Source organism: Cibotium barometz, chromosome 50, assembly GCF_041138505.1.
Source record: "Cibotium barometz isolate CiBa-2024 chromosome 50, ASM4113850v1, whole genome shotgun sequence".
Lineage (NCBI taxonomy): Eukaryota > Viridiplantae > Streptophyta > Polypodiopsida > Cyatheales > Cibotiaceae > Cibotium > Cibotium barometz.
In genome coordinates, this window is record NC_141095.1 from 40180160 (window position 1) to 40196373 (window position 16214).

The window sequence follows — 16214 nt, forward strand, 5'->3', positions numbered from 1 at the left end:
CACCTTGAGAATAGTGAAGGGTCTATGCATACTTTGGAATCTCTTCTATAGTGGATAGAAGGCCCGATTTCACGTCGTCCTCATCAACTTACACCTTGAGGATAGCAAGTTGCTAAAGAACAGAGCCTAGATTGCTCAAATGTTCTTGCTAAGTTTGTCATTTTCATGTTAAAAAAAAATTGCTTAAGAAAAACTTTGGAATTATTGATCTTGTTACTGAACAAATTCTCAAGTTTTTCCCATACCTCTTTGGCCGGCTTATCGAGGTCAAGACAATGGATGAGGTTGTCAAGTAATCCCAAGCCAATGTGTGCAAGCACTCTTATCATTCTTGTCCTGCCAAGCTCACATTGCTGAGGCTCCCTCTTCTTTGGCTTATCTTCCAAGCCTTTGACCACATTCCAAACCACGTCACGCATCAGCCAGTCTCATCTTGGTTTGCCATGTAGGGAAGTTGGCTCCAAAGAACCTCTCAAAAGTGGTGCTGCTTTTGATCATATCCATGGTATTTGCAGACGGTGTGTCGGGCTTCTAATTTGATGATTCTTTTCCAGATTTGGAAAGGCCCCAAATTTTCTTGATTGTAGAAGCTTTTGAAATTCACAACCTGTGATTTTCTATGCTGTAACAAGCATGGTGGCTTCAAAAAGAAGAAGTGATGGTGGTTTCTAACATTAAAATTTTGGAGTCGTCTGCAAAGAAATAACATATTACAAAATTGGTTTGAGGATTCATTTTTTAGTTCAATAAACATTACTTGTAATTTTTTGTTATACTTTGAGAGTAGGCAATTTGTGTTGAGATCTATGGAAAGTTCGACTAAGCATCAGCATTGGTGTTTATAAGTCTGACCTAGACAATGATTGCTTCTTATCAAAAAACAAATACAAAGAGGTGACAACATTAGATGATTGCATAGACATCTACCCAATAGAAGGTTCAAATCTCAAATATTGTGACAAGAAGAAGAAGGATGAGAGTGAAGGCAAAGAGAAAACCAAAGGTAAGGACGTAGAGAAGTCCATAGACGAGATTTATGAAGCAACACAAATGGATCTATTATAATATAGGATGGATTCATGATCTCAAAATTGTTTATGTAATCATTTCATTTGACGAGTTTTCTTGCAAAATAACTTTATTTTTTTCCCAAACATGGCTTTAAGGATTCTGAAGGATGGTTTTTTTTCAAACCACCTTTCCTTTCTGTATAAATATGATATGTATGAACTAAAACCAATCGGGATTCACTCTTTGGAATTTTTTTCAGTGTAGTAGTGAAATTCCGATGCTATAATCGTTATTTAGCACGCAAGATTTTGCTGCTAGAGTTTGTTGACAACAACATAACATAGTTACGTAAAAACATGTTTTGCCCTCTCGAAACAGCATGAAACTTTGCGAAACAAAACGAATCCTCTCCATCGAAAGGGCGTTTCGCCCAAATATCAAGATCGATAAAAAAAACAAATGGAAGGTTTTTTTTGTGCAAAAGTGAATTCTGACCATTGTTTGTGCCCCTGTTTGCTGCTCGTTGTTGCCACTTCACGCATCCCACAATTCACCTCGGCGACTCCCTACTGCAGCCCGCTGCTTCGTTTCCTTCCCTCCTCCTCTTCTCCTCCTCCACTCCTCATCTTCCCTCTTCTTCTCCTCCACACCTCCTCTTCCTCTTCCCTTCTCTTTCTCTCTTCTCCTCCACAATCCACCCCTCCTCTTCGCTCCTCCTCTTTCCCTCTACTCTTCTTCCTCTCCTTCTAAGTTCTCACCTCCTTCCCTTTTCTCCTCTTCCCTTCCAACTTATTTCTTTCCTCTTATACTTTTCTTGCCCAAATTTTGAAAATATAGAGTGAAACCCCTCCCAAAATCATGAATTTCATACCCAGTGCCCACTAGTCTCTAATCACGTTATCTTCCCCAATCTCTCATAAATTTGAGCATTTTTATGCTCAATTTCTGAAATTTCTGAAAATTTCAGATCTCCCCCAAATTTTTAGCCTTCAATTGCAAGTCCCAACCCTTTGCCTTCAATTTGGTATGTGTATATAAGAAGTGTAGCAGGAAATTGATGTTTTGGACGGAGATATTAATAGGCTAGACAAAACTGGCTCTTGACCCTCTGGAAGAGTTACAAGTGCCCTCGGGTCATCTAGTGCTGCTAGAGAACTCTGGGAAGGAGTAAGCTAGGCGTGGACATACCTGGTGGGTGTGTTCACAGGCTGAAGACAAGGCAGAAGTTGTGAAGACACTTGAGAAGCAGAAGGGACTTGATAGCTAGGAGACATATGCAGGCATCATGGACACGTGAAGTAAGCTACATGCAGGCTTGTGGTGTCTTTTGGTCTGTGACTGAATATCACAGAAACTTGTTTGTTTTGTTTTCACTCTTGGTTGTACTTAGAGAAGTTACGTGCAGGCTGCAAGTGAAACCCCCACGGGCACCCATGAACTCCTTTTGTTAATCTAACCAAATCCACAGTATCACATGATTGGCATCAATCCCCTGCATAACAGCCATGGACGCCAGTCCAATGCATACACATAATGAAAAAGCAAGGGTCGACAATTTGGGTGGCCAATGGTGATAGAAGGCATGATGAAAAAGAAAAACTAGCTCCCAAAAGCAAAATAAGACCTATGTACTATGCAAGCCCTATGTATACATGGAGTAGGTAGAAAACCCCATGCATCTGGATTCATCATGTGTCATCCTTCTCACAGACAACAAATAGCACTGCATCATCCACTAGATGTAATGGTGCCTCTGTGGAGCCGAAGAATTCCCCAGCTGTGGAGCTAGCGTATGGAGGGTCTGAATCTCTGAGCTCGGGGGCATCTAGATGGCTTTGGAGGCAGACTGCACTTCCCACGGACAATAAATAGGGCCACAATATCCACTACATATAATGGTGCCTCTGTGTAGCTGAAGAACATCCCCGATGTGGAGCTACCGTACAGAGGGTCTGAATCTCCGAGGACGGGGGCGTTTTGGAGGCAGGCTGCCCTCTCGTTGATAACTTCCCATGTGCTTGGGGCCCGAGGATCACAAGGTTTAGTGTCTCATTTGTGATTTATCAGCTCTCTAGCATCTATTCACCTTGCACAGAAACCAACAGTAGACATGCTTGCAGTCACACCAAGAGCAATGTCAGTTACGTCAAAGCGCTACCATTAAAGATCTTGTAGTGTGGCATGCACATACATGAGATCATAAACCATACACAGATGAATTTTTAAAAAAAAAACACTAACCCGAAGGGGCTCAAATGACGGAAATTGTGACCAATGTTGCACATCAGTTTCTCGACTACAGTGAACAGGTTCAGCTGTTAGTCATCTCTCAAAGCAAATATATTGCCTTCAAAACTCTGCTGAGCCAGTGTACAGCTCCTGATTAAAGTAGATCACAGCCTAAAATTGATAAACTTCGCCTTACGTTGCTTGCCACTGGCCAGTATAAAAAGTGTAATTCCTGATTAAAGAAGATCACAGCCTAAAATTGATAAACTTCTACTTACGTTGCTTCCCACTGGCCAGTATAAAAAGTGTAATTCCTATTGTCTACTATTTCTCCTTCCCAAAAAGTTACTACCTGCAAATACAAAATAATCCAGCTGACTCAAGCGATAGAAGGACCAACTACATTTTTTTGACCTGATCTTGAGCAAAGCTGGCAGATTCATACCGGAATTTCTGCAGCTGGAACATTCAAGGCTTCCATACTACCACATAGATACCCACGCTGGATATCACAACCTTGCAGCCTCACCTTCACTTTCCATGCTTCATCCTTTCGAGAAGTATGTGAACTGGAGACATTCTGTGTTCCTGCAAAAGCCTACAGTTTTCCAGGTGAAAAGTGAGAATTAGTGCTGTACTTCTGATTTAGAACGCATCCTTTATCACTGCATGATGATGACCAAGCCATTAACTTTGCAACTCAAGTTCTAAGTGCTATGAATCTAAGAACAGAAAATAATGCCAACTTAGAGATATAAATACGACTTGATCATGATTACATGCAAAAGACTAGATTTAAGCTCCTTGCTCTATGTCTTGCTTAATGTCTTCCTTATGCGCCTCTACTTCCACCTGCTCAAAATGAAGGCACTAGTCTTTCTTCAGCTTCTTTCCAAAGGCATTCTTCATTCTCCTGCTCCAACTTCACCTGGAACTACATTTCAGCATGTGATATTATCTGGGCCATCTCAATAGACCATCTGCCATCAGCTCGTCGTTTTCATGAGCCTGTCATTCTTCAGAAAAACGATGCTCCTTCAGCCGCATGTGTGGCTCTTTGCTCCATAACATCTGAGGATGTTTTTGAAGGTCTATGTTATGGAAGGCAGTGCGCCTCAGGATATTGGCCCAAAATCTCATCCCAGGGTCGTTTCCTCCTCAAGATGAGGAGTCTGATCTTTGAAATCCAATACATCCATGTCTATCTCTCAAATGCAAAACTTCCATTAACTACAAACAAATACTCCCAAAACTCTTCCATAGCAGGAAAAACCTCATGTCTGAAAAAATATGATGACAACTCCTTGCTCTAATACCAATATCAGGTATGAAGTTACTCTTACTCAAGAACTAGAAGCACTAAAAAAAAGGATTGGCAATTAACCACTTAAAACTGATAGAGATTCATCCACATCCAACACCATCAATGCCCCATCCCAAAACCAAACCCCACCCCACTTAGTATTTCTTTTACTAATATGAGAATGAAAGTAGACACTAGCTGACAGAGATCTAACTGCACTTCTGAGTGCATTACCAAGATAGGAATGCATTACTTTGACTGTTTGTTTTTTTTTTCCGGGAAAAAGATCCTTCAATTAGTTATAGAAAAAACAGCCACGAAGGGCTAGATTTAACCACGAAGGGCGACATACAAGCTCGCCTCATTTAAGAGCGGGAATCAAATGATCATAAGGGTAAGAGACGCTTCTCCTCCGACTGGCCGCTCTGTGAGAAGAAGGCTATCTCATACAAGGGGAGGGGGAGGAACAACCACAGTGCACATTGGTGGTCTGTAATGCCAAATGGGGTCACCGCCTCTCTCTGTGCGGAGAGGGCCAAGCCTCCAAAGTCTCAAGAAAGCTTCCCGCTGCTTCTACATGCAATTTGAACCTCCCTGTAACTTCCCCCAATGACCATATGCTCCTGATGGTCTCATCTGGCAGAGTGTGGGTACCCTCGATAGCTTCACTGAATGATATCAAGCCATATGCTCTTGATGGTCTCATCTGGCAGAGTGTGGGTACCCTCGATAGCTTCACTGCATCTAGCACGCCAAATGTGCCAATCTACTATGCTAGTGCAAATCTCCCATCTCTGGCATGAGCCTGGCCACCAGTCGCCTATAGGTGGGACTGTCACTGGTACTGATGCAATATGATGGTGAGAGACCTGAAGGCCTAGTCCTCCTCCATCCTCCTCATAAGTCCTGACCACTCCAGCCTCTGTGGCCCAAGCAACAGTGCCCCATGTAATGATCTCGGTCGGTGCCCTGTCCATAGCGAAGATGCAGAGAATCCGCTGCCAAATCTGTTGAGCCTTCGGGCAATCCCAATGGCAATGTCTTTGAGACTCTTGGGGGTGGCCGCACCACAGACAAGCTGCTGGTCCACCTCCAACTGCCAGCCAAGTACCCACCGCCAAGTTCCTATGTGCCATCAACCAAAGAAAGAGGGTGATCTTTCTAGGCCGAAAGCTGTCCCACAGTCTCTTCCAGAAATCTGAAAGGAAACGCTATGAGAGGCCCTGAGAATGCCAATGTGCTACTGTGCCGGTGTGCCATCTATCTCGGGCATCTGGATCCTGTGGCCTAGCCGCGCAGTATATCCAAAGAAGGGGGCATCCAGAGTCTCCTCCCGATCCGCTGGATCATGCCAAGTCCACTATCCCGGGTCCCACTGAAGGCGCGTGGGAGGTCGGCATTCCCATATCCATAGCCGCCATAATCTCTCCCTTGCCACCTTGGCCGGTGCTGGATCAATGTGCCATTCCCGTGCCCGAAAACCAATCACCCTCACCCTCTGCAAGGTGCAGCCACCACTGAAATCCTCCAAGGAAAGTCTTTGACTGTTTGTTCTCCTCTAAATATGCAATTTTCCTCCTAAAATGAAAACTCTGAAGGTCTTCAAATTTTGGCTAAGCATTAGAACTAGCTCTAGGCTAAATTTTGTTCAACTATGGCTGAGGGCTAAGAGAATTGACAAATGTCAAAATGAGGGGTAGAGATCTCTTTTCTAGGGAAATCCCCCTCACCCAAAATCTAGTTCGCGGACATGACGTATGCATCAAAGGGATGACAAGTGTGACAAATTTGAATCCAAAGCACCAAATAAACACACATGCATTAGAATAAACAGCATTGTAACCACATATAGACAGGACCCACACAAATAGACACGCATGAATATAAACAAACATTGTAACCACATAAAGAGCAGTACCAACAATTGGTCCAACAACTTCAGACCACCTCCCAACATAAGAGAGTCTATTTTGTGCGACATTTCACAAGGACTCCACAATCCATTACACATAAACGCACAATCAACAACATCCCCAACCACATATGATGTCAACTGCACCCACTGCACTGGGGTGCCTCCTGGACATACATGTACACAGTGCAAAATTATCTTTTAAATTAGTCATGAACAACAAGCATTTTCTGAGCCCTAAGATCCCAGGACCATGCCCTATCAAGTTAGACCAGGATAAGGTCTAGGGATAGAGTCATTCGGTGCATCATCCTGCAGAAGATGTAAACCACTTGAGCTTGTAGTTTGTACAAGTGTCCATGGAGCTTATTAGACCAAGATCCGGGTGCCGGACACAATTGTGAGCAAGTAACAGAGCCCATTGGTCATCTAACAACCAAAAACAACTGCCAAGCAGCATGGGCAACCTTCCAAGCAGAGAAGGGCAAGTCTGTACATGCAGTAGGCCAGGCTGGTCAAGCAGCCCACAACAGATTAGGTAGCATCGCAAGAGGACGAGGGACTGTGTCAAGGGTTTGTCGAGACCAAACCCTCTCCAAGATCCCCTAAACACATAATAAATACATGATAAATACATGGTTAATCCAAATTAATATTGACAAGCTCAGGCTCACCGCCCAACCGTATATCTGTACCACAGGGACACGTGAAAGTGACAAAATTGATGAACTACTTGTAACAAACCCACTTAATCAACACTCACAAATAATGAAGGAAAGAAGGATTCAGAGAAAAGAGAAACGAGACCTCACTAAGGGAGGAACAAGCCTCTCCCCCTTTGCAAGAATTTATCAAATCAGACCACAGGCACAAAGTGCCTGAACCTTTACGATAGATGAGAGCTGAAAAGATGCTCATAGCCGAGTACATCTATTAAAGTAGGCTGACATCTGAAAATTCTCATTTTTTGGGTTTGCAAACCCTAACTCTGATTTCTGCACAATTCGGGCAGCAATCTATCTTATGTGTCCACACCTTGCTTTCACCAAATATGGTGCAATCTTGTCAGGATAGCTGCTGCAAATCGTTGTTCACAATGTGCAGCAAGTGTATTCTCTAGCATGCAGCCTTGAAATTGGGTGCTCCAATTTATAGGTTTGAGGCTTCAATGCTCTATAATGGAAAAAGTAAGCTCCAAATAACAAGTGGCTACTTTAATTGACAAGTGTTAGCTAAATTGACAAGTGTAGAGACACTTGTTCCATTCTAGATGCCACATGTCTTAAAAATATATGCTTCCATAACCTTCTATGCTAAAAATATCCCAACTCGTAGGAATTTGACAAAGGTGCTTTAGCAAGTGTTGTGTCAGAATATGCAGCAGAGATGATGACAAAATTTGAGAACACAAGCAACTGCAGAAAAATACAGCAATGGAGAGAGAGAGAGAGAGAGAGAGAGAGAGAGGCGTGTAACTCTGCTCTAAATACACAAGAAAAATCCTGAAACTATGATTCAATAGAGAGGGGGCCATGGGGCCATTTTATATGGCCCCATATACCCAGTCGGCCAGTGGAAAAAACAGCCGCCAGCCTCACGAGACTGAGTGACCTCCAGTCGGCCAGCCAAAAAAAAGGTCCACGACCTGAACAGAAGTAGTTGGCCTGCTTGGAGTATTTTAATACCCAAGAAGAATAATATCATGTACAAGCTTTGAGGGCCTTACTCTCCCCATGGGAGATGCCGGATTATCCATATACAAATGCCATAACACAGCCCAACACAAGGCAACTCAGCCGAAACATAGGCTGTAGAAATACCGAGCTAACAACATAATCCATATACCTCCGTGTGGGTACTGATTCTTCCCCAAAAACCACGGGTCTTCATGCAATAGAGCAGGTACAGCAAGTACAACTCTCCATTCAGCTGGTACAGTAGGTACAATGGTTGGTACATCCGGTACAGTGGCCGGTACAAGTACGGTGGCTGGTACAGCAGGTATAGTGGCTGGTACAACCGGTATAGTGGCTGGTACAGCAAGCACAGCAAGTACGGTGGCTGGTACAAGTACAGTGGCTAGTACAGCCAGTACGGTGGCTGGTGCAGCAGGTACAGCAAGTACAAATGCTGGTACAACACATACAATGGCTAGAAATCATAATAAATGATTGAATACCCTTGCCTTCAGTATTTCTTCGCGATGGAAGCCTCCAAAACAGTGCCCAACAGCCGGTATTCTTCATGGGCAGCCTTCAAGAGAGAGAGAAAGAGAGTAGCCATCATTAGGGCAGCCTGTAACGGTGGTAGAGGCTAGTGTGCAGCACGAGAGCTTCCATTAATGAAGAGAGAGGGCTCCAATTTATAGATTTGGGCCTCCCATGAGCTAAAATGGCAAGAGAAGGCTACGATGACAAGTGGAGAGCCACACAATAGCTGAAGTGACAAGTGTGAGGCCACTTGTCTCACTTTGATCCCTTTTTCTAACAAGTGTCAGGCCACTTGTCTCACTTTGGTCCACTTTCTTGCCACACGTCCCAATCTAAGAGATGGATCCTTCCATAATCTTTACCTCTATAAATATCCCAACTGGTAGACATTCTGTCATAGGCACTTTGCCAACTCTTGGTATCTACTCAATTCCAGATGTAATGACGCGAACACAATTTCCATCGGAGTCGGGCCAAAAATAGCAACTCTCCTAAATTTTAAGAGTATGGTTCTTTGTATTCTAGGATAATCCCCCCTTCCCAAAGCTTGTACTTTCCAAATATTTAAACATCCTGGAGTCCACCAGACCCCTTTCAGACTGGAAAATGTCCAGGCTGGTGACATCCTCCCCAGCTTCTTAAAAGTTGTCCGCAACTTTAAGCTTCAAGCCATATATTCAAGATATAATCATGTTCCATCGATTGGGCGAGACGAGACAGTCTCAAAAATCCAATATAACTGAAGAATCCATGTCCCAAAGAAATGGGCGAGAGTAAATAAGTCTCCATAATACCAATATCAAAATCATGTCCCAAGATAAATGGGTGAGACAAAAACAGTCCCATAAGTCCAGATATCATAATCATGTCCCAAGATAAATGGGCGAGACAAATCAGTCCCATAAGTCTAGATATCATAATCCATGTTCCAAGTAAATGGGGGAGACAAAAACAGTCCCAGAAGTCCAGATATCATAATCATGTCCCAAGATAAATGGGCGAGACAAATCAGTCCCATAAGTCCAGATATCATAATCCATGTTCCAAGTAAATGGGGGAGACAAAAACAGTCCCAGAAGCCCAGATATCATAATCATGTCCCAAGATAAATGGGCGAGACAAATCAGTCCCATAAGTCCACATATCATAATCCATGTCCCAAGTAAATGGGCGAGACAAAACAGTCCCATAAGTCCAGATATCATAATCCATGTCCCAAGTAAATGGGCGAGATAAAACAGTCCCATAAGTCCAGATATCATAATCCATGTTCCAAGTAAATGGGCGAGACAAAATAAGTCTCCTGCCAACAAGACATCGGTCCACATGACCCTTGGCATAGACATAAGTCCCGTCATGTCCACTTTACAACTTGCACTCCGAGTTGGTACTCTGACCACACACCTTGGATGAGAGGTGGGCTCAAGTAACAAGATAAAACAATCACTCGCAGGCATAGATAACCTGGTGTTCCATAAGCATTTCTGCTACACATAGTTTATAGGCATTTCGGCCACCAATAGTTTGTAGGCATTTCAGCCACCAACTCACACTACCCTCTCAAGTGCCCATGTTCGCTTCCATCTGCTCTCTATTGTTCCACCCACACATGGTAGAAACAATCTTCAAGAGAGCACGTAGGACAAGAGAACACTACACAGGGTATGTTGTGCTTGTCACTACCCTTTGAAGTGCCCATGTTCCCTTCCATTTGCTCTCTATTGTTCCACCCACACATGGTAGAAACAATCTTCAAGAGAGCACGTAGGACAAGAGAACAGTACACAAGGTATGTGAACCATGAGTTCCATAAGTCCAATGCATCCCAAATAAAGGGAGCCAAAAAGAATAATCCATAAACCACCTATCATCATTCTTGTACTTGAAAATATTCCGCCTGCCATCATAACACACCATGTGTGCATGGCCGGAATCCACAGGGGCACCGCCCGAAGGTCCACAAATGTCCTGCCATGTACTTGGACTCATATGCATCCACTCATATGATCCATACACATGCCCAGGTATAATACATACATGCATCCGCATGTTTCTAGGCCTGACACGCATCCGCATGTCCCTAGAATATAGGGGTTTGTGACATCCCCCCCCGGCTTCTAATCAGTTGACCGCAACTAAAAAGCCTCTAGATAGGCCTTCAAAAGATCTGGGTAATCCACGAAGTAGGCCCCAATTCTATATAAATCTCGTCCAAGAAAGAAATCTCCATAGATATAATCCATCCCAATAAAGGGAGTCATGAAAAGAATTCATCCCATTAAGGCGAGCCATGAACAATGTTTCCCTGAAACCATCTCAAGGTAAACAACAACACCTTTCTCCTTGCATAGCTATACAAGGGTTAGTGTACATCAAAATTACTTAATAGTAAATAGCAAAAGCACCAACTTTGCAAACTCAAAGTATACTTAGCTTTTCTTTGCCAGGTTGGTCATGAAGCCAAAAGAAATATCTCGTCACCATATCCTTAACATATCCTGAGATATATCTCCATATAGCTTGCCTGTAAGCTTGATAATATAATCCACAATATCCATATGGAAAGAGTGCTAAATGTGTGCACATAAAGCCAACTCCATACTTCCAAGATAAATTTTGTGCATTCATAAATCCTTAGACCAAGCTGTCTATTGCTCATGCTCTTGCTTCATAGGCTCTGAAGTGGCTGGCCATGCTTAATAGCAATGATGGTAAGTGTGGTCCCCACTCGAGATCTTTTCTCTTCCTTATTGATAGAAGGAAGCCTCCGTTTCCAAGAAAGCCTATGGTCTGATACCAATGTAACTCGCGGCGGGTGCCCGGGGGACTAAGGCCTTTGACACACTTGTTGATACCATCAATGCATGTTAAAACACTTAAACATGGCCACAGCCTTAACACATATCCATCATCACTTTGCATAAAACATAAAGCTGGACAAAATATCCACAAATGCTGAAAATGGAGCTTGCACGTGTGACACCGCATAGAGGCTGGAATGGGCCGACCCCCCCCCTTGGAGTATTTTATTACCCAAGGAGAATAATATCATGTACAAGCTTTGAGGGCCTTACTCTCCCCACGGGAGATGCCGGATTATCCATATACAAATGCCATAACACAGCCCAACACAAGGCAACTCAGCCGGAACATAGGCTGTAGAAATGCCGAGCCAACAACCTAATCCATATACCTCCGTGTGGGTACTGGTTCTTCCCCAAAAACCACGGGTTTTCATGCAATAGAGCTGGTACAACAAGTACAACTCTCCATTCAGCTGGTACAGCAGGTACAATCGCTGGTGCAGCCGGTACAGTGGCTGGTACAGCAGGTACGGTGGCTGGTACAACAAGTACGGTGGCTGGTGCAACAAGTACGGTGGCATGTACAGCAAGTACAAATGCTGGTACAACACATACAATGGCTAGAAATCATAATAAATGATTGAATACCCTTGCCTTCAGTATTTCTTCGCGATGGAAACCTCCAAAACAGTCCCCAACAGCCGGTATTCTTCATGGGCAGCCTTCAAGAGAGAGAGAAAGAGAGTAGCCATCATTATGGCAGCCTGTAACGGTGGTAGAGGCTAGTGTGCAGCAAGAGAGCTTCCATTAATGAAGAGAGAGGGCTCCAATTTATAGATTTGGGCCTCCCATGAGCTAAAATGGCAAGAGAAGGCTACGATGACAAGTGGAGAGCCACAAAATAGCTGAAGTGACAAGTGTGAGGCCACTTGTCTCACTTTGATCCCTTTTTCTAACAAGTGTCAGGCCACTTGTCTCACTTTGGTCCACTTTCTTGCCACATGTCCCAATCTAAGAGATGGATCCTTCCATAATCTTTACCTCTATAAATATCCCAACTGGTAGACATTCTGTCATAGGCACTTTGCCAACTCTTGGTATCTGCTCAATTCCAGATGTAATGACGCGAACACAATTTCCATCTGAGTCGGGCCAAAAATAGCAACTCTCCTAAATTTTAGGAGTGTGGTCCTTTGTATTCTAGGATAATCCCCCCTTCCCAAAGCTTGTACTTTCCAAATATTTAAACATCCTGGAGTCCACCAGACCCCTTTCAGACTGGAAAATGTCCAGGCTGGTGACATCCTCCCCAGCTTCTTAAAAGTTGTCCGCAACTTTAAGCTTCAAGCCATATATTCAAGATATAATCATGTCCCATCGATTGGGCGAGACGAGACAGTCTCAAAAATCCAATATAACTGAAGAATCCATGTCCCAAAGAAATGGGCGAGAGTAAAGAAGTCTCCATAATACCAATATCAAAATCATGTCCCAAGATAAATGGGTGAGACAAAAACAGTCCCATAAGTCCAGATATCATAATCATGTCCCAAGAAAAATGGGCGAGACAAATCAGTCCCATAAGTCCAGATATCATAATCCATGTTCCAAGTAAATGGGAGAGACAAAAATAGTCCCAGAAGTCCAGATATCATAATCATGTCCCAAGATAAATGGGCGAGACAAATCAGTCCCATAAGTCCAGATATCATAATCCATGTTCCAAGTAAATGGGGGAGACAAAAACAATCCCAGAAGTCCAGATATCATAATCATGTCCCAAGATAAATGGGCGAGACAAATCAGTCCCATAAGTCCACATATCATAATCCATGTCCCAAGTAAATGGGCGTGACAAAACAGTCCCATAAGTCCAGATATCATAATCCATGTCCCAAGTAAATGGGAGAGACAAAACAGTCCCATAAGTCCATATATCATAATCCATGTTCCAAGTAAATGGGCGAGACAAAATAAGTCTCCTGCCAACAAGACATCGGTCCACATGACCCTTGGCATAGACATAAGGCCCGTCATGTCCACTTTACAACTTGCACTCCGTGTTGGTACTCTGAGCACACACCTTGGATGAGAGGTGGGCTCAAGTAACAAGATAAAACAATCACTCGCAGGCATAGATAACCTGGTGTTCCATAAGCATTTCTGCTACACATAGTTTAAAGGCATTTCGGCCACCAATAGTTTGTAGGCATTTCAGCCACCAACTCACACTACTCTCTCAAGTGCCCATGTTCGCTTCCATCTGCGCTCTATTGTTTCACCCACACATGGTAGAAACAATCTTCAAGAGAGCACGTAGGACAAGAGAACACTACACAGGGTATGTTGTGCTTGTCACTACCCTTTGAAGTGCCCATGTTCCCTTCCATCTGCTCTCTATTGTTCCACCCACACATGGTAGAAACAATCTTCAAGAGAGCACGTAGGACAAAAGAACAGTACACAAGGTATGTGAACCATGAGTTCCATAAGTCCAATGCATCCCAAATAAAGGGAGCCAAAAAGAATAATCCATAAACCACCTATCATCATTCTTGTACTTGAAAATATTCCGCCTGCCATCATAACACACCATGTGTGCATGGCCGGAATCCATACGGGCACCGCCCGAAGGTCCACAAATGTCCTGCCATGTCCTTGGACTCATATGCATCCACTCATATGATCCATACACATGCCCAGGTATAATACATACATGCATCCGCATGTCCCTAGAATATAGGGGTTTGTGACATTCCCCCCGGCTTCTAATCAGTTGACCGCAACTGAAAAGCCTCTAGATAGGCCTTCAAAAGATCTGGGTAATCCTCGAAGTAGGCCCCAATTCTATATAAATCTCGTCCAAGAAAGAAATCTCCATAGATATAATCCATCCCAATAAAGGGAGTCATGAAAAGAATTCATCCCATTAAGGGGAGCCATAAACAATATTTCCCTGATGAATGGGAGAGAGAATTAGGGTTAGAGTTTATGTGTGGGAGACATACACAGAGAAGCAGGGAGAGAGAGAGAGAGAGAGAGAGAGTTGTGGGGATAAGTCAACTCATGGGAATGAGTGTGTGACTCCCCTATCACACATGTATATTGCACTAATACACATAGTGCACTTAGTACATTAAAAGTACTAAGTGTACTATGTACTATAACTTATGGGAATGTACACACTATAAGGGTGGGCATAGTGCCTTTACCCCAACAACCTCCCACTTAAAGGCAAAGTGCCCTTAAATGAAGGAAAAGAAAAATCAGCATGTACATGATAATATGCAAGGCCATATCAAGGCTGAAACTGGCCTCATCCAATGCCCATCAAGTGTCTGCAATGAGCAAACCGCTCCGGAGGCAAACTCTTTGTCAACAGATCAGCCGGGTTGTCATCCGTATGAATCTTAATAAGCTGAATTTGCTTGTTCTCTATCACCTCTCTGATGAAGTGATACTTCACATCCACATGCTTCGTCTTTGCATGAAAGACAAGGTTCTTTGCCAACTAAATGGCACTCTGACTGTCACAATGCAACAATGGAATATCCCCTGTATAACCCAAATCAACTACTAAACGAGATAGCCATAATGCCTCCTTGCAAGCCTCTGTGGCTACAATATACTCGGCCTCTGTAGTAGATAAGGCAGTGCACTTCTGCATCCTGGATATCCACGACACAGCACCTCCTGTGAATGTAAACACATAACCGGTAGTAGACTTTCGGTTATCTGGATGACTGGCATAATCCGAATCAGTGTAACCATGCACTAATGCATCCTGTTTGCCAAAACAAATGCACATATCCTGTGTGCCTTTCAGGTATCTCATGACACCTTTCACTGCTTCCCAATGCTTCTTGCCAGGGTTGGCCATGTATCTAGAAACCACTCCCACTGCAAATGCAATGTCCGGCCTAGTAGCAACCATGGCATACATGAGACTGCCACAAGCTGAAGCATACGGAATCTTGGCCATATCAGCCCTGCCACTATCTGACTGTGGGCTGTCCATAGCACTGAGTTTCACATATGGAGGCAAAGGAGTACTAGTCTTCTTCCCCCCGTCCATATTGAACCTCTGCAAAACTTTGCCAATGTATTCCTTCTAAGACAAATACAACACATGCTGATTTCTGTCCCGAAGTATCCGCATACCCAAAATGTGATTTGCATCACCCAAATCCTTCATATCAAAGGTTTGATGCAGTCTCTTCTTCAAGGCATCCATCTCTTTACGAGATTTCCCGACAATCAACATATCATCAACATACAAGATGAGGATCAATAGACTGCCATTCCAAAGCTTTTTTGGTGTATAAGCAGTGATCTATGTCACTTCTCCTGAATTTCTGGGATTTCATGAATGTATCAAATTTATGATACCATTCCCTTGGTGCCTGTTTGAGCCCATAAAGACTCTTTTTCAGCTTGCATACAAGCTTCTCCTTTCCATTTACAGCATAACCCTCTGGCTGTTGCATATATATCTCCTCATGGAGATCACCGTGAAGAAAAGCAGTCTTCACATCCATCTGAATCAAGTCCAGATCATCATGTGCAACCAAAGCTAACACAGCTCTAAGTGTGGTCATTTTGACCACTGGAGAGAAGATCTCATCAAAGTCCACACCATATTCCTGTTTGAAGCCCTTAGCCACTAACCTGGCTTTGTACCTTGGCTTTGCATCAGGTGCAACTTTGAGCCTGTAAACTCACTTGCATGGCAAAACCTTCTTGCT

At 43.5% G+C, this 16214-nt stretch overlaps 1 protein-coding gene across 3 annotated transcripts in view; it reads right to left on the minus strand.

Moving 5' to 3' along the window:
- Positions 1–16214, minus strand: part of LOC147610109 (glucose-induced degradation-like protein) — an 86002-nt gene that overhangs the window by 28726 nt on the left and 41062 nt on the right. For 2 of the 3 annotated variants that reach the window (XM_086786750.1, XM_086786751.1), the window contains exons 2-4: positions 3686–3838; positions 3519–3592; positions 3253–3307 (exon numbers count right to left, since the gene is read on the minus strand). In XM_086786750.1, coding sequence (XP_086642876.1) covers positions 3253–3307; positions 3519–3592; positions 3686–3838 — 282 coding nt within the window. The remainder of the gene's footprint in view (positions 1–3252; positions 3308–3518; positions 3593–3685; positions 3839–16214) is intronic. The other variant, XM_086786752.1, reaches the window with a different exon arrangement.